The 26,639-nt window shown below is 37.8% G+C and overlaps 1 protein-coding gene across 5 annotated transcripts in view; it reads left to right on the plus strand.

Moving 5' to 3' along the window:
- The first annotated feature begins 618 nt into the window (after positions 1 to 618).
- CDIN1 (CDAN1 interacting nuclease 1) overlaps positions 619 to 26,639 on the plus strand; it is a 241,882-nt gene continuing 215,861 nt past the window's right edge. For all 5 annotated transcript variants that reach the window (XR_010588014.2, XR_012414762.1, XM_073995463.1 and 2 more), the window contains exon 1: positions 619 to 948. Coding sequence is in view for 2 of the 5 variants with exons in the window: in XM_073995463.1 (XP_073851564.1) it covers positions 848 to 948 (101 nt within the window). In the remaining 3 variants the exon portion in view is untranslated. The remainder of the gene's footprint in view (positions 949 to 26,639) is intronic.

Here is a 26,639-nt window from a genome sequence, read left to right on the forward strand (position 1 = left end):
AGATGCGATTTTAGTCCTTAAGCAGCTCACTGCAAGGAGTGAAAGTGACATTCTTTACTGCCGGCTGTTTGATGACGTCGGATTTGTTTCAAGTCTGCTTCTCAAGGACAAAATTGCCTTCCACGCGATGTACAGAAGTTGTAGGACTTCCTCAACACAAGCTAAACTATGTTTACAGCGACCCTAGTGAGTTTTCCTGCTCGACCCACGACAGACTTGGTGGAGTGAAGACGTGGTTTCTCGGCAGGCCGGTCTCCACTCCGAGGAGCGCTCAAACTGGCGCGTTAGGAAGTGTATTCAAATCGCGCGCTCTGGCAGGGGCTTTCGGGGGCTCACGCTGAAGGATCGCGGGGCACTCATGAGACCTGCCTCCTCGTCTGTGCGTCAGGCGCTCCTGGCTTCTAGTAATTGCGAGAGTACAAAGCATTCCTTGTTGATCCTTTGATCCCAGGTGGGTGATGCCTGGGATACCTATTTGCCCGCTGAAACTCTGGCGCGGCACCTTTCCAAGGGTGGCTGCTACTTCCTGGTTGGTTTGCCCTTAACTGACATGGCGGCTAGTTGCCTTCGGCCGCACCCACTGCGGCTGCTCAGTAAGCCAAGCACGGGCACTCGGGTGTACAGCCCGCCCCCGCCGCGGAGGTGCCGGTGGAGCTTGAGAGCGGGCGAGTCTCCGCCCCGCTTTTGCAGCTAGGGGTGTGTTTCAGGGGGGATTGGGGCAAACCAAGCAGGCGAGGACCCGGGCCTGTGCCGCTGTTTGCCTATCCCTCATCCCTCGGCACCAAGGCTACTCGAGCCCTAGGGTGTTTTTTCCTTGTTCCCGCCACCTCCTGGTCCCTGGCCCAACATGATACTGACCAAAGCTCAGTACGAGGAGATAGCCCAGTGCCTAGTGTCTGTGCCGCCCACCAGGCAGAGCCTGAGGAAGCTGAAGCAGAGGTTTCCCAGGTAAGTGTCCATCTCTCCCCTCTCACAGCCCTTTGCCTGCAGCAGCAGTGCCTGGGCCGCCCAGGCAGCGCTTGGGAACCACGTGTCACACATTAGTGGGGAGGAACACCAGTGTCAGGCGTTAGGAGGTCAAGGTTGGCGAAAAATGGTTTCTTCTTTCACTCGCCTTCCGCACAAAACTCTTAACGATGAGTGCATGGCAGCCTCCCAAGGCCTTGCAATTAAATTCAAGTCAACAGACATTTATAGAAGACGTGGTATGTGCTAGGTGATGGGTGCACATAGTAGGTGCTTCATAAATGACCAGAGGTTAATTGACAGATACTAGGAATGAATGATGGCTGGGAATATGAATTGTAGATTCGAAAGGAGGAAATGGAGAACCCTTTTCAATTGGCCACTGGAAACAAACAAGGGAGTATAGGGGTAAAGCGGCTTCATACTGTTTGACTGTGGCTTGTATTGTTGACTGTGGAATTAAGTGACCTCAAGGGCTCTCAATCCAATCAGAGAGCAGGGTACCCCAGGGATTCCGCTCTTGGGTCTTTGGCCATTTGAACAACCAGATCTGAAGTTTCTCCATATATATTATATATACACACATTCCAGGTGTATTTCATACTTCCGTCCTCCCCCAAACACTTCTTTTTTCAGCGATTTTAGAATTATCCAACTTTCTAAGAAAGGACTTTGGGAATGATATAGATTTCTAATTTTAGTGAAGTGGAAACTGAGACCCAAACATTACATGAGGAACCAGTTGAGGGCAACCAGGTCACTGTATTTATGTTGTGTTAAAAAGCAGATAATTTTTTTTTAAACTTTTTTCCTAATGAAAAACCAAATCCAAACCTGTACCGTTTAGTTTTGTGGCGCTGAGCATGGTTATCCCTAATGGAGAGCTTCCCCATCCTTGACGTATTCAGCCCCCAAGCAAACATCACCACAGAAGTAATTTCTTGAGGAAAGAGAGGTTATTGGATAATACGTATTAAAGTACAAATTGAAGCATAAATTTGAGTTCTGTTATGACTTCACTTTTTGAAGGACTTGGTTTTCCTAGTCTGTAAAATGAAGGAGTCTCTTTCCAATATTATCCAGATTTGATTTAGGGCAATATTTATCCCTTTATAGCTTTTAGTATTTTATCAGACTTGCTAAGAAGGAACAAAATTGACATATAATTTAATTTTCTGTCATTAACTCTTGCCAGTTCTGCACATGAACAGTGAAATGAGTAAAGACTAGTCAGCCAAGGGAATAGGTAGATTTTTCTGGGCACTTTTAAGAGAAAGCATACATTTTGATATTCTCCTCTCACTATGTGTGCAATCACTTGCAATTTTGCTTTTCTTTCTCTTCCTCTCCGTCTTTTTCTCTTTTTCTTTCTTTTCTCTAGCAAATACCTTGTCTACATAATAAGTAAGTGTCTGTTACTTTATCAACACTTTTTTTTTTTTTTTTTGAGAGGGAGTCTCGCTCTGTCGCCCAGGCTGGAGTGCGGTGGCGCGATCTCTGCTCACTGCAAGCTCCGCCTCCCGGGTTCACGCCATTCTCCTGCCTCAGCCTCCCCAGTAGCTGGGACTACAGGCGCCCGCCACCTCGCCCGGCTAGTTTTTTGTATTTTTTAGTAGATACGGGGTTTCACCGGGTTAGCCAGGATGGTCTCGATTTCCTGACCTCGTGATCCGCCCGTCTCGGCCTCCCAAAGTGCTGGGATTACAGGCTTGAGCCACCGCGCCCGGCCTTTATCAACACTTATGAAAAGTTCTCTTCCTGTGGGACACCATGCTGTCTGGCGTATTCTCTTATGCTCTTTTCTTTCTTATTCATGATATACTCAAATCTTTTTCACTTCTCCCAAATGCCATACAGGGAATAAATAACTAACTCTCCTTCCACAGGAAAGTTTATTTAGAGAGAGCTGAACTACTAATCCACAAAAGAAGGGATTAAAGAGCTATTTAGGGGTGGGTGTGGTGGCTCACGCCTGTAATCCCAGTGCTTTGGGAGGCCAAGACGGGCGGATCGCTTGAGGCCAGGAGTTCAAGATCAGACTGGGCAACATAGCAAAACCCTGTCTCTAATAAAAATCCAGAAAAGTAGCTGGGTGTGGTGGCATGTGCCTTTAGACCCAGACACAGCTACTGCAGAGGCCGAGGTGGGTGAATCACCATATCAAGGTGATTGTTACCTTACTATATGATAATCCATTGGCCTATTTTGAACTTTGAATGGATCTTTTACCCATGCCTGATTTGTTATCATGCATTATTCCTTTGTAAAATGTTGCTTATGAGTTATGCAGATCTTCCAAATGTTGTCACCTTTCATTGTACAGTATCAAAAAATTACATTTGTTAATATCATCTCTAATCTTAGCAGAAGTCTGTAAGATTTGAAGCTGTCAAGCTTGTGGTGATGGATATGAGCATTCCAGTATGTGAATTTTCCCTTGAAAGCTCAAATTTTATCATTAACAACAAATGCTATCAGTTGTTTTCCTTGAAATGACAGGCTCACGTTGTTTATTTTTGAGAAAATGTCTGCCAGATACTTAAATCTGAATAATCGTACTTGGTTATCATTCATTCAAGTAAAAATGGTGTTCCATAGAAAAAGTAGCTAGTTCAGCTCTCAAACAATCATACAAGTGCTTTCCTGGGAGTCAACCATCATACTTTGATAAGAAGTATATGTGCTTTGTATTTACTCCAGTCATACAGAATGTTAAAAGGTTATATATTCAAGGGTTGAGATTTAATGCAATTAATAAGTGAATAAACTTAAGTGAAAGTCTTTTGTTTGTTTTTTTTTTTCCTGCACCTGTGTGGCAGTAAATACAGTGACCACTAGTACAGTTATGGTGCCTTGATTGGTGCCTTGATTTATGCTCAGGAGCTGGCAGTTTTACCCACCATCGTTTTTGTACCGTAAGTCCAAATGTGAATATAGAGCAAAAGGCAAATAATGTCTTGCTATTTTTATAAAAAGAGTGGTGTTGACCCTGGAGACCTGTGAGAGGGTCTCAGGGACTCTAAGTCCACAGCGACACTTTGACAGTCAATAGCTAATTCAAAGCAAAGGATAATTATGTTTTCAAGGGTTTTGATGTATATTGACAAATTTAAAAAAATTGTACTAGTCCTTTTACTAGCAGAGCATGGGAGTGTCTGTCTCTGCAACTTTTCCAGTATGGAGGGGAGTCATTATTTAATCTTTAATATGTTCAATCAAGAATATGTTCAATCAATCAATCTTGTAGTTAGCATTTTAAAAATTATTATAGATTGTACCTTTTTGCAAATTTTTTTTAACCATTTAATTTTCTTTTGAAATACCTATTTGGTATCCTTTGCCTAATTTTCTGTTGGCATGTTCGTTGTTATTGTTTATTGATTTATTACTTATTGATCTGCATATGTTCAGGACGTTGGTCCTATATATGCCATATTTGTTGCATATATTTTCTGAGTGTTTGATTTTAAATACTGTTCTGCTTTGGATGTGGTTAACTTTTCAATGTATGCTTTTTTTTTCTGACATTTTTGCCTTTATACTTCGGAAGTTCTTTTCTATCCTAATATATGAAAGAAAAGAATATTTCACCTAAATTTTCTTTTAGATTCTTTATGGCTTTGTTTTTTATTCTGAATTTTTAAATCTTTCTGGCTGAAATTTAGTGTAGTAAATGCTGAGAGGTGAAGATGTAGCTTAATTTTTTCTCCAGCTTAATTTTTCCTCTTACTCTGAATTCTGGGATGGCCTCACTTCTTCATGGCTTGTTTTCACTGAAGTTACAAAATTATGTCTTTTCAAGTCCCTATGTTTTACTCACTCTCAGAATCCTTCACTTTAAAAGGAAGGAGTAGGATTTGGTGATCTGTGATATCTTACAACTCCAAAGTTCACCCTCATTCTGTTCTGTTCGTTTCTACAGTTTTACCGTATAGTAAGTCATCATTTAATGTCTTCAGTAGGGCTTTGGAGACTGCAACTTCAAGTGAAACAATGTGTAATGAGAGCAATTTCACCATATGCTAATTGTTATAAACAAGAATTAAGTTCCTGTAGCATATTTCTGGTCATAATAGCATCACCAAACTTTTAAATAAAGACCCAAAACACATCTAATATTAAACACTGAAATTAACGTGAGCTTAAACAAGATAATTATTTACCCAATTTTTGGTGAATCAGTGAGTGATGGTGGTCATAGTGGTGGTGGGTTAAATCTGAGAGTATGTCTTTGCAAAGTGAAATTTGTGAGAAGCACCTCTTACCACCATGTGTTCAAAAGCAAACAATAGCCTGTTCAACAGAGCGAGACCCTGTCTCTACAAAAAAATTAAAAAATTAGCCAGCTGTGATGGCACATGCCTGTAGTCCCAGCAGCTCAGGATGCTGAGGTGAGAAGATTGCTTAAGCCTGGGAGTTTGAGGCTGCCGTGAGTTAGGAACGTGCCACTGCAGTCCAGCCTGAGCCATAAGAGTTAGACCCTGTCTCTAAAAACAAAACACAAAAAGCAAATAATAACAAATGTGGTGAGCTTGCTAAGCACTTGTGTACCGCATCTTTATTGTCATTTGTATGTATGATTATCATAGATTTATGAATTTTTGTTTTACAGTAATTTGTATTCATGCATTTATTCACTTATTCATGCCTTTATTTACCAACCCGCTTATTCCAGTTTAGGATTGTGAGTGGCCTCTGGCGGCTCAGGCTGCAAGGTATGAAGCCATCCCAGCACGGGACACACTCACACACACTCCCATACTCACACTGGGACCGTTTAGACATCCCAGTTCTGCTAACACGCACGTCATTGAGATGCGGAAGGAAACCAGGGTACTGGGAGAAAGTTCACGCAGACGTCAGGAGCACGTGCAAACTCCACACAGACAGTGGCCCCACCTAGGAATCATTTTTTAAAAATTCTCATCAACTTTATAACAAAATAATGTTGAACAAAATAATGTTATTTGAACACTTTCTGTAATGGGCCCTTTGGCACCTAAAACATAGGGTATACTGCATTTGAGTACTTGCTGAGGACACGTTTATTGATTGACATTTTCTAATCTTTCTTGTGGACATTCTTAGAAGCCCCTAGTCCAATCAGCTGTTACTTATAAGGTTATGTTTTACATTATAATTTCCTGGCCAAGCACTCCATATGTATTTGATTATATGTTACTTTTGGGAGATTTTTTTGGGATAATTTTAAACTTACAGAAGAGTTGCAGAAATATGACAGAGAATTCTCATATACCCTTCACCCAGCTTCTCTTAATGTTAACATTACCATGGTATGATTGTCAAAATCAGTAAGTTAATTTTAATGCAATATTGTTAATCTACAGACACATTTTTTGAACTTTGCCTTTTTTTCACTGATGTCCCTTTTCTAGAACCACACGTTGGATTTAATTGTAATGTCTTAAGTCATTTGCAGTCTGTGACAGTTTCTTACTATTTCTTTGTCTTTTATGATTTTGACACTTTGGAAGAGTACTGGTGAATTTTATAGAATGTCCTTTCATTTCTGTTGATATTTGTTTTCTCATTATTAGACTGAGGGTAAACACTTTTGGCAAGAGTACCTTGGAAGTGATGGTGTGGCCTACTTAGTGCGTTACATCAGGGTCTGGGACTTCATATGTCTTATTATTGGAGACGTTAACCTTATTCACCTGATTAAGGCGGTGTCTGCCTTGATTTGTGCTCAGAAGCTGGTAGTTCTGATGTTACTATTATTATTATTATTTTTAAAATTCTGAAGCTCTTTAATAGCTTTATAATCAACAAATAAAGCTAACAGTGTTTTATGATAGGAAGATAATTTTGCGACATATGACATTGGCATTGCTTCATAAGGACAAGAAGAAAAATTGAAAATGTACAGTAGAACTAGTACGTTTCACTATAGAGTCTTACATATGTATTACTTGAGAGTGGAAATATAGCCATAAGTTGCAAACTTGCACTATGACTCACGAAACAGGCTCCACCTGACCAAGCTACAATTACTGACTAAACCTGAACTCTTTTATCACGAGCTTGTTAAGCCTCATGTGCTCAACCCATACTCATAAACTCTGTTCCAGAAACTGCCTAGTTGACAAAGTCTGACCAATATCTAGTAGGACCACCTCATGACTAGTTCCAGCTCCTAGAATCTTCTAGTACCTCGTCCCTAATTCTTCATTTTGAGACACTCCACAGTTTCCTTGGTGTGGGATTACCTTTGAGTTTTTTTTTTTTCTTAATTATTACAACTGCACTGTAAAGTTACTATTTTTCCTTTTAATAAATGCCGTGTGGAGATATACTTTGAGACTATGCAGATTTCTTGTTTCTCATCACCCTTTTTCCTATTCATTTTAGCATCCATTGACTTTTTCGTGAAGCAGTTATTACTGGTGTTTGCCTAATGGTGATTCTCTATTTCTCTCACCAGAATATTCATTTAACCAGTGTCATCCACTGCTGCCATTTTATGTGAAACGATCTGCCCTACAATTAGCTGATGATTTTCATTGGTATTTATAGAGTTTTTCACCACTTATTAGCATGTGGTCTATAATAGTGTGCTCACTATGTTTGTGGCACTATTTGGGTATTAAAACAGCAACAACAAACAGCAACAGCAATAACAACAAAAGAGCCAGGCACCTGTAGTTCTAGTTATTCAGGAGGCTGAGATGTGAGGATCACTTGAGCTCAGGGTTTTGAAGTTATAGTGCACTGTAATTATGCCTGTGAATAACCACTGTACTCCAGCATGGGCAACATAGCAGGTCCCCATTTCTGAAAACAAAATAAAACAAAACAAAATAGATAAGGTAATGTAGTAACTAATTTTGGATAGCTTGGAGTCTGAGGAAACTAGTGTAAGACACATCCAATAGCTATAGAATACTAGAAGCCAAAGAATTAGTTGAATAGTTCAGATATGGTTAAGTAGCATTCTTAGGATTACAATACGTAGGATATACCTTGTTGTGAATTATTTTGCTAGTAGACCAAGCCCCCTGGCACAAGTTTTAATTTTTCCTTGAGTTCCCTTACCATATATTAGTTATTTAGTGGCTGTACTAATGAATTGTAAATCAAACTCTTGATACCATAAATTGCTAAACAGATAGATGTCTGTATCATTTTGGTATATCTTTGCCCTTAGAGATCCTGGCTTAGGTTTTTCTAATGGTGTTTTCCACACTTTGAAGCATGGTTTTTTATCTCTCTTGGCCCATGTCTCCTAGTGTCTTCCCACTCTTAGATCCTGACATAGGCAACCATTCACTCATATGACGTGCTTTAAATTCCTATTCCTGGTAAGATCTCAAAAGTAATAGGTAAAAACTTGTCTGGCTGGTCATCCTGTGCTTAAACCAATGTACTTAGTCATCTTCTTGAAATCCTCACCTCTCTCTCTTTACCAGAAAACGAGTTAAAGCTGGCCCTATTGTGTATTGTGCTGTGTACATTGTGGAACTTAGTGGTTCTTGGTGGTGAACTTAGGAGTCCAGTCTGGTAAGGAGTGGAGTAGCTAACAAAACTTGCTTGGGACAAGCACCACAGTTTTACTTGGCTCTTCCACTTACTTAGGTGGGTTGGTTTAATTGGTGTGCAATTGGTTATGGTTGTCTTTTCTGAACAATCCCTCCCACCCCCAATCCCTGATCCATTTTAAGATGCCTCCTTTTTCCAGAGGGAGTCTTCTATTCCATTCTTCTTGCTTCCTAGTAACAGTTTGCTCCTGAGAAATGACTTGGCTCTATCTCTTTTTATCTGAGTCCCAGTTGTCTCATCTGTAAAAGGAGAGGTGAAGTCCGACGGCTAGGAAGTGGAGGAAGCAGGATGTCGTACACAAGTAGAGTCAGGCTCCAGAATCTCATTCTCACTCTGTTGTCTCTTCTTGTTCAGTTCCTTGAGGCTGTGGTGAGGGTGAAGTGAAATAAGGCATGTAAAACAGCACACAGTGTAGAGCTCTCTGTAAGTTTTTAATGAAAGGTAAATAGGATTTTTGTTAGAAGGTAGCTGATGTACAGTAGAAGAAATGTCTGCGTAGTAACCTTTTGAAACATAAAACACAGTTTTGCTTTGAGACAAAGGGCAATAGATTTACAGAAAATGAAAATGTTTATATGGAACGGTTGTATGGCTGAACACGTAAGATTTGATTATCAGTTGAATATTGTATAGTTAACAGAAACTTGCTTAAAGTATTTCACAGTAATATATAATGACACTTAAAAAGCCTTTTAAACCTAGATTCACTGATTTTTAAGAACGAGGGAGCATTACAATGCATAATTAATACTGTAGGGCTTGGTGTACTTAATTGAAATACTATTCTATTGGCCTTGTTTCTCTCAATTGAAATGAAAGTTGATTCTCAGTTTGTGGTCAATTTTCTATGCTTCTCATAATGTTGTGGTGGACCTGAGTTCCAGAATAATAAGTAAGAATAGCTCAGAAAGAGAGAGAAAGGCTTTTATCAAACTGGAAATTCTACTGATGGTTTTGCCATAGAAATAGAATTAATTTACATGATCTTTAAAATTAATATTCGTATACCCAGGACAGATATCTAGGGTTATTTCTGTATTGATCATTGGACTAGGTAGGAATGTCTAAGAAAAGAGTATGATTATTTCTTGTGTTTTCTTTAGTAATCTTTTAAAATTTTTTTCTCTCTCTATATATTTTTTTACTTTGGTGCTACATTGTAGCTTAGCTTTAAAGACTCTTCTGAAAGGTTATTATATTAGTATATGACCCCTTTAATTTCTAAAAGAAGCGTTGAGCTTTTATTAGATATTTGTGCATCTTTGGATTGTGTAGCTGAGAAAGGGATATGAGCTTGAATTCTTCGCAAAGGAGTAGTTGAAGAAAGCCTCAGATAATGTTATTCTGAGAAGAATCCACATGCTATAATTATATTTCTTATTAATTTTGGGGGAAATTTTCATGTGATTAGAGTATTGGCTTCATTTTAAAAATCTATATTCAGGCATCAAACTTTAGTGTACTAAGTAATAACCCTTATCAGAATGATTGCTTGTGCAATAAGAAGAAATTATATACTTGTCTAGGGGAAAAAAAAAGGTTCAATAGAAGTATAGGTTAATAATATTTTATTTAACTTTTGACAAAGTTTACTGAATTTGCCATTGTTTTTATTACACATTTTGTACAGTTTTGCTGTATTGGTTGAATTTTCCTTAGAAACAAAACAATCAATATATATTTTAGTAGATTAAATCTGAAAAGTGACCTTAATGTATGAAGTCATGAGCTGGCATAAAGATCACGTAGAATATAGGTAAAGAGTAAATGTTTCGTTATTTTCAATTGTCTTTTATTGAAGGGAGATGTTTTCAAATGTATACTTGAAGATACGTTTCTCCTTTCTCCATTCTGCTGTCAAGTTGCTCAAACAGTGAGCTGTATATACAGCGGAGACATTTAAGCAGCTAGGGTGAAACTCCTAACTGAATGACAGTTCTCCATTTCTTAGGGGAACAGAACACAGCTAGATCCTGGATTGTTTGGTCCATGGGTTTGAAGCTAGAGTAGACCAATCCGTGACCCACGTATGAAAGATGGTACATGCTGATCACAAATCCAACCCTGTTCTAGCCACTTTGAGGAACTAATACCTGCTTCACCTTTTCTTTCCTCTCTTCCCATCCCTACCCTTCATGAAACATATAGTGAAGAGTCAGTAGTCCTTCCTCGTAAGCCAAAGCTTCTTTCATGCCAAGGAACAGCGACATGTCTTGCCATTTTCAAGTTACGTCTCTTGGCTGAAGGGTGATCTTTTCTATTCATTCTGGCTCCCTGACAGCAAGTAAAAGTTTGTTTTTTTAACCTACTGTGGTGTTCAAACTGTGACCTCCTAAGTAGCTGGGATCTCATTGAGATAACGAGAGCTCTGCAGTTTTTTCATCCAAAGTACAATGTTAAATTTTCTCAGGACCTATTTCTTTTATGTGTTTGAAATCCTAAGATTCAGTTGCTAAAACATATTTAAAGCTATTATACTTAAAGCAATAACTTCAAGACTATGAGAATAAATATTTTGAAACAAAGCAATTCAAGTAGAGGAAAAAAAGTAAGGTAGGTCCATATCTCTTAATATAGCTGTTCGATGAAATATATAAGGACTAGGTCTTTCCCTGACCAAACACCGGCCCCTGCTAATTGAGGCAATTCTGTGTGAAGCCCAGTCTTTTTCTGAGGTTGTCCTGGAAGTAGTAGTCATATCGAAGACTAAGACTTAAAATACCTGGTATATCATCACTGCCCCCCTCCCCCAACGTATATCTATTTTTAATTATTTTTCAGTCACTGTTAGTTAAGACTTGTCATTTGTTCCAGGAACAAAAAAGGATGAGACATAAACTCTGAACTTGTGTTTATTCTATTATATGAAATAGGAGGCATAGCAGACGTTGATATTTACATGGTTCATCATTTAAGACTATTGAAAATCCCCAGGTTTGCAGTTAGCACTATATAGGATGGGAAAGGTCTACTCAACTTTGGGATGCTGGTGTTGGCTAAACTCACTTACCAGCAAACTGACTTGTACATCCTCAGCTCAGCCTAGTATGAATGATCCAGATTTACACTTAGCACATTTATGAATCAGTGTCTGTCATAGATATTTATGATTATTCTCAAATAGAACTTTGTTTCATCTAGGAATGTTTTAGGATGAATAGAGATGCAGGGTGAAGATTTTGTGGTTGGACATTCATGCCTGTGACACACCTTATGTTCCTATGATTCTGTAGCTTATGATGTGGTGTGTATAGGACTCTTGTAAGTGGCTTCTTTTGTGGTTGAGATCTGGGAGCTGAAGAGTCATTTGAATGTGTCTTCTACATTTACACATGAAGTTAGACAGGCACTTTTTAAAAAAATATTGTTTCTGTCTACAGTTCTCTCAAGCTGATATCCTTTACTTAAGGTATATTACACTGCTATTTGTTTTTGCTGATAATATTGGTAGGGAAAGCTAATAAAATTTGAAATTAACTTACACTTCGAGCCCCATTTAGCTAAGGTGGTAAATGGACTGGGAATATGAGGCAGACTCTTCCTTGTATAATGTTAAAAAGTCCACAGACTCTTCCGGCCTGTATTCGCCTGTATGTAACAACCTGTATGTAACAAATAGCTGTTTCCTAATGGACAAAGTTAAAATTATCTAGATTCTCATTTTCTGAGGCAACTAAAATATATAAAGATAAAAATACATTTAACCTCAAGTTTATAACATGTTCAATTTTTTATTTGCATGTTGGTGGGCGCATTTGGAACTCTCTACATGCAGATCATAAAAGCTGCTCGGGAGGGACCTGCATACCTCTCTTATTGTTCAGATTTAGTGACTTGCAAAGCACGCCAGTGTTGGATCGAGATCGCGATTAGAGATAAGTTTGGTCAAATCTGTTAATGTTGCCGATGCAGAAACTGAGGGAGGAGTCCTACCCAGTGATTTGACCAAAGTTCCACATCTGGATGCAAAACTGTCCATTCATGCTTTTAAATTGGAGATCACAGACTCCCATCCCTCTAGGGGCCAGACAAGTATCAATAACAAGTGAATAAATGAAGCTGACCTGGTTGGGATTGCAGCTAGGCGAAAGTACAGTTGTGTGTACCGACAAGGCAGCGGCCACTTTATGCCAGCCATCCAGTGCCATGCAGGAATGTGGGCCTCGTGCTGCCAGGCCTTCTACTCTTTAGAAAGCAGCTCTAGATCTGATTCTTTTTTTTTTTTTTAAGAAAAAATAAAATATCCTGAGTTTTAAATGTTGTCAATTTGTTTGAATTTTTAAAGCACTGTGTGGGCCAACATTTTCCTGGCCAAACAGAACAAGTCTGTGGGCTGAATTTGGCCTACAGCCAATGGATGCTGGTGCTCTTTCCAGCTCGTGAGAGCTGATTGTGAGCATCTTTTCCAGACTCTACAAACCGCGACCTCATATTGGTAGCTTAAAATTCATCCACAGTGGGAGTGTTTACACCACAGAAATTGGCAAATGGTACAACCAGGGCTTCCCTCTTCTCCAGCCCCACCACCTCTCACTACCAAAGGCAATTGTTAAACTTCACACACCACTGCATTCTGTCACCAGTCTGAGACTTTTGTACATTATGGCTCCAAGGGATGTCTTTTATAGAAGTTTTTAAACCCCATTTGTTCTGATTTTTGTAGCCTTTTTTCTGAAAGAGACTCACACTACTACCATGTGCAACTCATTCATTCTTTTTTTTTTTTTTCTTTTTTTTTTGAGACGGAGTCTCGCTCTGTCGCCCAGGCTGGAGTGCAGTGGCCGGATCTCAGCTCACTGCAAGCTCCGCCTCCCGGGTTCGGGCCATTCTCCTGTCTCAGCCTCCTGAGTAGCTGGGACTACAGGCGCCCGCCACCTCGCCCGGCTAGTTTTTTGTATTTTTTAGTAGAGACGGGGTTTCACCGTGTTAGCCAGGATGGTCTCGATCTCCTGACCTACTGATCCGCCCGTCTCGGCCTCCCAAAGTGCTGGGATTACAGGCTTGAGCCACCGCGCCCGGCCAAGAGAACTCATTCATTCTTATAAGATCTTTGTGATTGTTGGGCTTTCTCCTTATTTTTCCCTTACCGTAGCTAGCATGGGAACTGGAATTCTAGTCTTGGGCCTTAGGAGTACCTAGTATATTGTAAGTATTATGGTACATTCATAATGGACATTTGATTGAACTTGCCTAAAGAATGCTGCCTGATTTTTTTTTTTTTAAAGCCATGTATACATGTCTCATTTAGAAAAATGAGTCCCTTTTAAAATTGATAAATTAGTGAAGTTTAGGGACATTACAGTGATTCTTTACTTTCTTACAAATTTAGAAATGCTCTGGTGGTACACCCGAAGATTTATCATGTCAGAAATTATTTTTAGAAAAATTCAAGCTCAGATGTTACATTTTCATTTGGCAGTTATTCCAATAAAAAAAAAAAACAGAGGGAAGATACCTAATTGGTAAGTTTCTTTACTTTTTGGTGCCTTAGAGTCCTCATTTATAAAATGGAATTGTTCTGAATTTGAAGTAAGATAGTACATGTAAAATGATTAGCATGGTTCCTGATACTACACTGGTTGCTACTGCTGTTATATTATTGGTACCATTACTTATTCATGGTTGCTTGTTGCAGTGGTATTTATGGATATGATAGTTAGACTCAGAATATTAGAACTGAAAATATTTTGCCTAAAACCACCCCCTTCCACGAATTTTCTTGTCTACTTGTTTTTTTCAAATGCAACCACTCATATCTGGAAGCTCTTTCACTTTTTTGTCTCAACTTGGTAAGAAGGGGTTTATGCATTTATGAAAGATATTTGAGTGAGTACCAGTTTTAGACTCAGGGCTCTGCTCTATCAGGAAGTAGCTTGGCTCCAATAAATATGTAAGTTCAGGTGTAAGTCTTCCAGGGCATGGAGATTTTATAGGATGCCCTAGATCATCACGTCAGTGTGAACACTGATTTTAGTGTTCAATATAGGTATTAATCACATTTGAAGAATGAGAGTTTTAAAAATGATCTTGAAGCCATTCATCATAACTAATATACTGATTATGAAAAGTCCTTGTGGTAAACATAGAGGAGTTGCATACACGCTTTAAAGATAATAGATTGATTATTCCTTAAGGCTTTGGGTTTTACTAATTATGATGTATTCTAGAATGGTGCCCTCAAATCTTTCCTTTAATTTATCTTATTTTTGCAGTTCTGCTGATCACATAATTGTAGTAGTAACGAATTGGGCAAGACAGTAATTTTTCTCCTTTAGTTTTCATTGTATCATAGAGCCTATCTTCCTCTAGGTTCTAGATCAAAGAGAGGGTTTCAGGTTTAGACCTACTTCAGTTAAACTGCTTAGGCCAGATTTGAATAAAAGTATTAAAAGTATTAAAACACTTAAAAATTTCAGTGACGCTTTGAAAAAAAGTTGCCTATTCCCAAAGCCTATGGAAGCAAAAACATAATTATGCCATAGATTGTATTTTAGGGACAATTATTTGCCATATAACTATTCTGAAGCATGGAAACAAGACTTGGTTAGTGTTATTTCCTCTGTTAGAGGTGTGTAAGGAGTCTAGATTTGGTTCAGAGTCATGAAAAATATTTTATTCATGTGATAGCTTTTTGGACGATTGTATTCTGCACTGTATTACAATGGCACAATAAATTGCTGAATATACTGTCTGCTGAATATGACTTTACCATGAAAAATTTGATGCATGGAGAAGGAAAGGTTGGAATATATCAACCTTTTCTGACAAGGGACTTTGAATTTTGACCGAATACAGATGACCTTTGTGCGCAATAAAAATGAGCTTAATCTTGAGGTTAAGGTTGAGGTGAATGGCAGGACAGTGTGGTGGAACTTTCACTGACTGGAGGTGTATTGGTGCCTATGTGGCTATTGGCTAAATGGGAGTCCGGCACTTAAAACAATTTTTTTTTTTTTTTTTAGCATTTCAAGAAGCTTATTTATAGCAGTTGTTTGGCTCTTTAATACCACCCCATTTCCTCAAAGCTCAGCTTTCTGTTTAGTTGTGGTAAGTTCATCTGTTTTTATGAAGTTTACTGTTTCTGAGTAAAGGGTATGACTGTGCTCTTATTTATTTTCTGTTCCATAGATAAGCTATAGAGAAAAAAATGTTCTTATGGCTTATGGAAAAGACAACTGACATATATAACCTTGGAACTGAAAATAAATGTTCTTTTAAGAATATTTTTTCTTTGACAAGTTGAACTTTTGTCATCTAACTTTGGAACTGTCAGGAGAATTTTTAAGCAGTTTGTGCCTTTGTCTAGATTATAATTAAGAGAATGTGTGTGAATTATTGTCTTAAAAGCATTAGATGATTTACAGAATGGCTATTGCCTTGGAAGTTCCTTTGAAGTGCATTGGCTAATACACTTACATTATAATATAATATAACAATAAATATAATATGATGATATACAATATTTTTAAGATTTTGCTCATGGTATCTAGAAGGAAAATTGTTTTAAAACATGAATTTCTCTGTCAAATATTTTATGTTCAGATACCTCCACTGATTTGTCATAAAAGAAATTACACCCTGATGAATATCAGGAAAAAACCTGCCCATGTTGTAGTACCTGAACACCTATTGAATATTCTGCCCAAATAATTGGTTGAAACAACAAATAGTTGAGGAGAGTACCGGAGACTGTAATGGAAAGAACTTCTACTCTTTTAATGGAGCCTGCAAAATATATTCCCTGGGACTGATCAGCTCTGAAGCGCTGAGGTTTGATGATTGGAATGGCAGGAAACCATGCTTTCAGGACATAACGAATTGACGAGGCCATCCATCATTTGTTAGCATACGCTGAAAACGTGGGCTATGTGTGCAGAGGCCTGTGATTTAGTAAATACTTGGGAGATGAATAGAGCTTACACACAGGGGAAGATATTGCTGTCCTTCAGCAGCCTGAGACCCAGACGCCTGCTGAGAAGGCCATCTGACGGCACATCATCAGTAACTGGCCTGTCACAGTCAGCGGTGCCCACCGACCATTGCCAGTATATTAAATGCATTTTTAATATCTGCTTCAGTAGATTTAATGAAGAAAATTTAGTTTCCATACTCCGAGCACTGCTTCCTCAAGTGTTCTAAAGAATGAACTCCTTGCCTACAATAAAAAGGGGGAAGACCATGCTGGCAGCTAGGAGAGTTGATTGAAAAGGAAACTCAAACAAAATAATTACTAACAAAAAATACGTTTAGTGGAGTTAGTATCTTGTTGATGTGAAAAAAAAAAAAAAAGCTCATTTTTTTTTTTTTAAAAGAGGTTTTGGATTAATTTTTTAGCTCCTAATTCCCTTTTCTCACAAGCCCTCTCCCTAGGAGGATTTGACCTGCTGGCAAAGGAATAGAAACCTACTGCTCTAAAAGGAAATATTAGATGGGGAATATTATGGTTTGGCATAATGTGCCAAATTTATGGATAGAAAGACTCCATTTTAAGTTACTTTGTGTTTTGATATACTACTGTTTGATTCTTAGAATTTCTGCATGAAGATATATAGTGGAGTTTTTCTTAGTTACTTCCAAATTTTTGAATATTGACCTTTACTTGTAAACGTGTTAATTAAGTAGTTTTTGCCTGGTATCATGCCGAGCAGTTCAAAATGAATGTAAAAAAAATTAGTTGCCAACTTAATATAAAATATGTTCTTATATATTTCTTAGGCTATAATGTTTCTTTAAAAATTATGATTTTTAGATGTTCTATTTTCAAATTCAGGCAAAGTGCATAGATTCATTCTTTTTAATGAGTTTCAATGCTGACATTATTTACTGCAAAACAGCAAGACAACCAATTAGATAGTTGCAAACATGCACTTTGCAGGTTCCCCCTCTTTAAAAAAAAAAAAAAAAAAAACCCAAGAAAAACAACCCAGAATATGCTCTCAGGTTCACAGAAGAAGAGGCTACGGAATGGGCCCTATAAATCTGATTCCTGCGTGTGTCAAAACAGTAATGTATTAAATGCATATTATTATAAAAATTTAAGACATGTCTTAAACACACTTACATTTTTATAACACATGGCAATATTAAATAATACATTTCCTTGTTAGCATCTGTTTGCCGTCATTGTTGGCAAGACCTATGATTTATTGCTTAAATTAATGACCAAGACCATTTTGGACCTGATATATGCCCCTAAGCTTATTACATCACTAAATAAAATAAAATGTATGCGCCTGTGACAGAGTTATTTTTATAATTGTTTATCCCTTTAAGTGCTCTATTCAGTGATTCACTGAAAGGTTCATAATGGTTGGCTTGTAACCAGAAAATAATCTCAGAAAGGTAAAATATATTTCTTGTTTAGAAATAAAATGCCAGAGTGATGGTGATGATAGGGGTCCCAGCAAGAATTTGCAACGCTCAAACTCGTTCTTTTCTTCAGTGCTCTCAATGTCCTCTTACTGAATTTTTTGATACGTAACCTCTCTACCACCATCCCAACTCTTAAGGCTATCTGTTAATGCTGGCACTCACTTTCATAGAAACCCTGCATTATGGCTATAGTGGTTTTGTTGCTCTGACATAAAGCTGTAAGGGTTAAATTATTCTGTACTTCGGATTTTCCAGGTACCATTATCACCATGCATTAAACTGAGCAAGATTATTTTCCTATTTTTAGTTCTTTTCTTTTGGGAGATTGGAACTTTACTTTTTGATATTGAACTCTATTTGACTTCATTGTCTTTATCTTTCCTTTCTGAGGGTGCAGTATGATAGAACCTTCAGTATTTTTACAATAACCTGTTATTCATCTAAAGTCACTCTGCTGCCTCACTTGCAATACAATATTACATGGCTTTGTGGTTTCTTTACTCCACACGAAGTATCTCATTGACTGTCAGTTCTCCTGTGATATGATGGTAAGGTCAAGTTTTTGAGAAGCTGATGCCTTGCTTCTGGATTGTAGTATCTACACCTTGAAACATATGGAGCTTCTTTGGGTGCCTGAGAGTGTTTTATTGTGAGAAGATTATTATTTTGTAGATGCTTGGGAACAATTCTCATTTATCACTCACAAATGGACATAAAACTTATTATTATTTTTTTGAGACCGAGTCTCACTCTGTCGCCCAAGCTGGAGTGCAGTGGTGCAATTTCAGCTCACTGCAACCTTGACCTCCTGGGCTCGGGTGATCCTGGCACCTCAGGCTCCCAAGTAGCTGGGACTACAGGCATGTGCCACTACACCTGGCTAATTTTTTGTATTTTTAGTAGAGACAGGGTTTTGCTATGTTGCCCAGTCTGCTCTTGAACTCCTGTACTCAAACGATCCACCCACCTCTGCCTCCCAAAGTGCTTGGATTACAGGTGTGAGCCACCACACCTGACCTGACTTAGTTATTAAAAAAGATAATTTCCTTGTCTTGTCCTCATCTCACTTTTACTACATTTTAAACAAAAATAGTCCATTGGAAACAAAAGATTTTTTGCTTAGTATTCTTTCCTAAGGCAGTTGATACAATAAAGTTTTTAATAGCTCTCCCAGACATGATCAGGCCAACAAGCATTCATGTTTTTGTTTTTTTTTTTGAAAAGCCCTGTTGACCTTGCCTTTTGACGCTCTCAGCTCCTCTCCCCTGGCTGATCTTTTTACCATTCTTTTCATTTCATTTTCCTTGTCTTGGAGACCTTCCCCCAGATAAAACATTTTAGGAGAAAAGTGATGAAAAAGAATCTCAAGTGTGAAGAATCTCAAGTGCCACGTCTAATCTATTTCCCTCCCTTCCTCCCTTTCTCTTTTCCTCTCTCCTTCCTTCTGTCCGTCTCTCCCTTTTCCACTCCCTCCTTTCCTGCCCTTCCTTTCCCCATCTGTCCCTCCCTCATCCTTTTTTTTTTTTTTTTGGTCTCTTGAATATTAGCTCTAGTGAGTTGTTTTTTTTTTTTTGCTTTGGCCATTGTAGTTACTTTTACCTGTTCATTTGGAATGTATACATTTCTCTTTTTTGCTTTCCATTTGAGTTAATTGTGAGATCCTTTGGATGGGAGCTGTGTGCTTTGCTGTGATTTGATCTTCCAGCTCTACGCTGTATTGCCTAGCATAGTATTGTGTTCTTTTATGCATTCAGTGAATTCTTGCTAACTTTCTGATGTGGGCCCGTGCTTATTTTGTGATCTCTTTTGAGGAGATGATGACTTTGAAGCATGCTTGATTTTTTTTTTTTTTTTTTTTGGCAGTGTTGTTCTAACTAGTACCCTACAAAGGACTTACTATTCTTTCCTGAAATTGTTACTTAAGCTCCCACTCTCTGGGCCAAGATATTTAAGTCCTATTTAAAAATATTAAAATATTCAGTAGGCAGCTAAGTGCTTAGTCTACTGTTCTACTTAACACTAAATGAAAGTAAAATATAACACAGACACGGAGCCATTTGTTATATTTTAGTATATGAAGCAATGGCTGTGTAAACCTTAACCTTGTAATTTTGTGAGTTCCACTTTATCATGTTAGCTGTAAGGGTAATCAAAATAAATCACGGGAGGTGAATAAATATTTTCTAGTGCTTTCTCAGTGCTTTCAGAAGTGATGCTTGATCCATGAAATTTTAGTAAGTGTATTAAATAAAACAATATGATGTGCACTGTGTCAGATCTGATAAATTATTCGGTATAGGACATTTATACAACATATGTTGAGCTGCTACGTGAACAGCCTAATGACTATAAGTTATGTTAATCTGTCTTGTCATCCTTATATTTTGTTAAAAATTGCACTATTTATATTATGGATATTTATTTATTTGTGAGTTGGGGCAGGGATAAGAAGAAGGCATAAGAAAGGTGCAGGTCAGCTCCACGATGTTCTGACAGTGATCCAGGGCTCCTCAGCTGTGCAGTGTACATAACACAGATGTTGGGGAGTCATCTGTCAGCCATGCCTCTCCTATGGAGTTAAAGTTCTAGAGGGAAAAGAATTTGACACAGTGCTGTCACTGTTACATTTTCACAATAGAAGAGCATGCAAATATTGAACCTCCTGCTTAGCAATAGTGCCCTGTCTAATGTCTGTGCTGGTTAGAATAAAAAATCATGGGTGCATCTTGGGCTCAGAGATCTGACAAAGGTCATGCTATGTTGGGCATTTGAATTGGAAATTGTCTGGACTTAGATTTTATAAAGCTCCCACTGTTGTGTGTGGGGAGAATTTCAGCAGGGTTTTGTCCCTGGAGAGGCCTCTTAGGCCCTTTTCTGTCCTATGAATGAATTTAGATGTGAGGGTTACTCCTGCCTTAAAACTGTTAAGTTCATTTTGCATACATCCCTAGAGAGAAAAACTGGCAGATGCTTTTGTCTTGGAAGTGTTTAAAAGAAAACTGCAGAGCAGGAACAAGAGAGAAAAGGGGCCCTGTGTGGAGTCCCAGAACATTTTGGAAATGGCCAATATGCAGTTTTCATCAGTATGAAGGCGGGGTGCAATATGGTGCCTGTAGCTCACGAGGGAATATGAATGTTGATTAAGCATACTCCCAGGCTTTGAAATTCTGAAAGCAGTGTCAGAATAATGGATGTTGAGCAAATGTCAAGCATTTGTTAATTTCTCTGTTATTTGGAGTTTATCTACCATGATCAATCAAATAAACTAGTGCTTCTCTCTTGTGGCATGTGTCATTGATATGGTGATTAGGTGGCTGGAGAGACCTTCTGCTTTTTTTCCAGGTAACAGATTATAAACAAGTAGACAGAGCTTTTCAGTTAAAGATTTGTTTATGGCTTGGTTTAGTAGAAATTTGTATATTGACTGAGTACTTTGGTGGCAGTGTAAAACTCCGTGGCCACATGTCAAAGACATAAATTGTGGGACTGTTTACAGCAGGAGAACTAGTAATAGAGTCATGTTTTCCATCAAAGTATAGTTTTCAGTAGTTTATGAAACTTTGATGTAAAACTGGACAAAAGAAATGGATCCTAACATTTGCAGACGGACTTCTCAATCCATTTTTATTTGTGTTTTTTCCTATTTCAATGGTTAATTCTAAGTTACCGACTTTTATTCTTGAATAGATTTGTAAATAGATTTGTTTCATGTGATTCAACCTAATTTCTATTATTTTTAGGAAGTAATGCTACAGTGTTTTGATGTCCCAAGTAGGGGTATCAAAAAAAAAAAGAAGTAAAAGATTCCTTTCAGCATTTCCTTCACTGTGGATTATTGTGCAGTGCTAACATTCTGCAGTGTGAGGAGTTGGTTCCCATTTAGAATGGGAATGACTTTACCAACTGGGATTTAATTAGGGGTTGAGACTAGGTACCATGTGTAACTGTCCTCTCATTGAGCATGGGGTAACTTGGATTGAAAAGGGGTCTTTATGTGAAATTTTAGTGGCTGGAATCAAGGTAGATTTGTGATTGGAGATTTGGCTTTTTTCTATCCCCTGTTTTCTTTTTGTAATCTTAGGCTTGTAGCTTACATGATTCAGATGAAGACTAGTGTAATACTTACCAACCTTGACCATGTCAAACAGGTACCTCTGTGGTCTTTGGCATGGATATTTTTGCAAAACTAGACCTACTGAGGTGATCACCTATTATTAAACCTCATGAACTTCTTTTTCAGGGGATTTCCTACTGAGCAGCCACAGGGCATTGTAAAACCCCAGTGAACTAACTACTTGTGTGATTTCTGGAGCTCTTTGGTTTTCTCAGTCTGCCATGAGGTCACAAATATGGCAGTTTCCAAAGCAGAACATTTTTAGCTTCCTCTTCAGGCTAGGCTGCTTTATCTTAACTGTCTACATTAGACCTTTGCTTTTGGCCTTCTCTGGGACTGGAATTCCTAACCCTATGAGTAAAATCCTCGTGTCCTGCCTGGCACACAGTGCCAGTGAGCTCTACCATTGTACTGCCTCCAGCATCATAAAAATAGACAGCAGTGCTGATTGACTTTTCTAGGCTGCTCTCTGAAAATTCGTCATGGACATGACCCGATCATGGCATCACCGAATCATTAACTTGCACCATATACCAAAACACTCAGGGTTTTATCGATAGCAGCTCTCAATTTTTGTTTTGTATTCATGGTGATAAAGCTACTATGATTCCTAATTGGGATTAGGAAGACATGAAAAATCTTGTTAGGGTGTTGAAAGATGATTATGTAATAGTAAGAGGGAAAGAGTTTGAATTTCACTTACTGTGAATTCTTAGGCATGTGTGCTCAGGGCGAACGCTTCCAGCCACTCCAGTAGAAGGGCTCATGGTTTTGGTTGGTGGTGTGCCCTGTGCCTGCCAGGCTATCAGCGCCTGTGTCTTGTCTTCTGCCTAACTTTTCTAATGTCCTCCAATAACCGAACTTTGATTTTCCCTCACATGTATTGCAACTATAAATTAATGACTCACAGTTTTAAAAGTGCTATGATGAATACTGTTTCCTGCTGGGGACACATTGTAATGATAGCAAAAACACTTTTGGGACTTCTCTTTTGGCAAGTATTTTTAGAGTGTGTGGCACAGTGTCTTTGGTACTTTTGAGAATGGAGACAAAAGGCATCATTAAGTTTGAAAAATAAGGGGGCTGATGTGACCATAGATTCTGGAGACATAATTATTTTGCCATATGGTATCATTCAATAATAATAAATCCTTTATTGTATTTGTCTATATTTCTGGACTTGGTGGCCACCCTGTATTTTGGTGAGATGTAAGGTGTGACTGTGAAGCTGGTTTTCTTGTGTAACTGGTAAAGTGGTTCTAAAGTGATTCTTAAAGACAAGTTGTGTTTTTGAGCCATGGCAGCATCATTGGTGCTAAATGTACAAATCCTGCTCCTTCTCCAGGATTATTACTTTGGCTAAAGATAATGTGAGTAAATTAGTTCCTTCTTTTAGCTGAAAAAGTTTATCTTGTTACTTTATCCTTGTACTTAGTAAGTGCGGACTCTCCTTCGTTAACTACTGGCCCTTATTTTATGCCCGCCTTTTCTCTGTGCTCCCCAAATGCAGATTCCGCTACCCGTCTCTCTAGTGGTGGTTTATAAGGCAGACATCTTAGAGGAAGAAGAGAAGTGAAGGGTTAGATAATCTACCTAGGCAGTTAATCCTTGAATACCAGAGTGGTAGCTCAATTTAGGATTTTCAGTTACATTTTAAAGCATTTTTTATTTGCTTAGAAAGGAAGACTATAGTAATTTTTGAATTTTATCCTATGGCTTACAAAGCATTTTCGTAAAACGTTCTCCTTTTCCTGGTGGTACTGATGGAGGGGGTTGGAGATACTTATTTATCCCTCTATTTGAGATGGAGTTTGAAATAGGACGAAACTTATTAGCTATTTATTTTTATTTTCTTTCTGTTTTTCTTTCTGTATCTTATAAGCTCCTATTCTCCTATTATATCATTGAAACTCATGCTTTTTCTCAGAATAAAGAGGTAAAATTCTTCCTTGTCTTTGGAAGGACTTCTACCTACTGTAGGGTTGAGAGAATCACTACAAAAGGCTAAGTAAAACAGAGACAGAACCCTGAAAAAAGAGTTTTTGTCCATTTATTTAGCACAGTTCCTGTGGTAGGGAGGCAACATTAAATATTATTTTAAAAACTGCATTGGTGAGACATTAATAGATGCCTTGGTTTGCTGCAAATTCGTTAAACCTTTTTTGGTAATCTTTAAATCATAGAGATAGGACTTTAAGTAACTAAAGTGTAGGTAAACACTATTTAATGATCAGTAATTATATATCTGGTTTTAAAGCTGTTTCAACAAAATGTTATTGGAAGACAGATTTTCTGCTACAAATGTTAAACCCTTCGGAATATGTGGGGCCGAAAGGACTAGTTCGGGTGTGATCTGAAACTTGGGGCAGCTTGCCTTCTGCTTCAATGCTTGGTTCCACCCTGAGGAGAGGAGTTAGACACCACTATGTGCACTTGACACATGCAAATGCTAAATACAGTAGCAGCATGAGGTCTCTGCCATTAACAGTAATTTATGTAATGAAAGCCACCTGGCTGTTTTTTTAAAATAATTAATTGCTTGTAGATAATAAATTTAAATGTAATTTATAGTTTTCTAAATTTGATTACCATATAGACCCAACAGCAAACCTAAAAAAATTGTCAATTCCATAATTTTCTTCTATGACTTTTAAAAGGTACACACACACACACACACACACACACACACACACACACACACACACTTTCAAGTAAATATCAGATGAAAATACTTTTGGAGAGCAATAAGAATGTAATCAACTCCTGTTGGTTTCATTCAAGTTGGAATGCTAATTTTGAAATAGTCTCATTACTTGAAGTTTTATATTATTATTTCAGCTGACCTTTTAAAGGTATTTCCACATATAGTTAATACACTCAGAAGAAAGTATAGCTACTTAACAGTAATATAGTAAAACTCCTTTAGAAAAAGCTTTTTCCCTATTTTGTAAAATTCCAATTATGTTTTCAAAAGAATTTATATATGAAGAAAAAGCACTTAAGCATATATGATGATATTTAACATATTGTGGTGATAATAAGAGGCTCTTTGCTTAATAGATTTACCACGCACGATATCTTAGTTTAAGATGGCTTTACGGTATTTCTTTTTGTTTATGTGTCCACATATATCAGCTGCCAAAGAACTGTGTTTCCTACCGTAGAAAATATCTAAGATTCACATGGTTTAAAGAGAAAGGGGGATTTAGACCCCTGTCCCCTGTGCTTCTCTTTCATTAAAAAAGAACGGAAAGACAGAAGGAAGAAGGAAGTAAGGAAGGACATAATTTATGGCTTTATGTTTAAGATTTAACTACTGTTTAATGACAGTTATGTCAGACTTTCTCAAACTTCAAATCTGATTTCTTAAATTCATGCCTCTTTCCTAAATGCATTTCTTTTAAATAGCTATATTATTATTTTGTACTCTAGCAGTGAAATCGCTATCATTGTCAGTGTGTATAATACTTTTGTAAAGGATTAACAGATGAAAGAAGAATTTGAGTAGCTTTGACCTACAAATTTATAAACTGCAAAAACTTTTCTCCTTATGTGACCAGCAACATTTTTATTTCTCTATGATTTTAGTAAAGTTTATGTAAATCAATAATGCTGTTTCTGTAACTTGTATTTTTTTTTTAAATCTGGAATTCTCTTTGTTCTTTGTAGAAACTCAACTAGATTATGAAAAACTTAGTTCTGTTAAAACTTAGTTCTGTTAAATAGCAAAATTGCATGTTGACTGCTTACAGGATTGAGAGAGTCGAGTGATGAGGTTTCCGTGTTAGCTGGAATTGTCTATAGAGAATAAAAATTGTGGCTTCTGTATGTGGTCAGAGTGTGACCACCATCCATCACCTCAATAGCAGACATCAGATTTGTTCAACACTTGGTTTCCAAGGTCTAATAATCCCTCAAGAATTTAGAATGTCGTTGACTGTCCCCATTGACATCAGTGAAGGCTTTGCAACAGGTGCAGCTGTGTATGCTAATTGCAGGGTGTGCCTAATCTGTCCAGAAGGGAGAGTACCTCCAAATTTGGTATCTTAAAGAGTGGAGTGACCTTTTAAAGTCCCAGAATGAGAATTGCCAACAATTCCAACAGGCTAATTATACCCACAAGGAGTTGTGAAGTGCTTTTAAGTTTTCCTATACACCTAAAAGTTCAGTGAACGGCTTGAAGTCATTAACATATGACAGATGCGCTCCCTTTTCAAGAGCTTGTATGATAAGTTTTGATTGTAGAAGTGGGAATTTGACCTATAGCTTATCACTTGCTTCATTAGCATGCTTGAGGACAAGGAGTTTTTTTTTGTTTTTTGTTTTGACATGAGTGTTATCTTACTCATGTTCCAGAATTCCATCTGCCTCCTTCTCTCCGCTGATACAAAGTCACAGCAGATAACCCTGATGCTGGTTTTTTAAAAGCATCATGCATGTGTAGTGTTACATATATTTTATATATAAATACGTAGAATATGAATATGTTTCTGAGCATGGGTCTTTCAAAGTTTTGATTCATTATTTTAGACATACTGCCTCCCATGTGATTTCTGTTCTGTTTAATGGAAAAGGAACAAATACACTTTTTGGCTTATAAAGATGACCGAAAGTCCGACTTCCACAT

Source organism: Macaca fascicularis, chromosome 7 (assembly GCF_037993035.2).
Source record: "Macaca fascicularis isolate 582-1 chromosome 7, T2T-MFA8v1.1".
Lineage (NCBI taxonomy): Eukaryota > Metazoa > Chordata > Mammalia > Primates > Cercopithecidae > Macaca > Macaca fascicularis.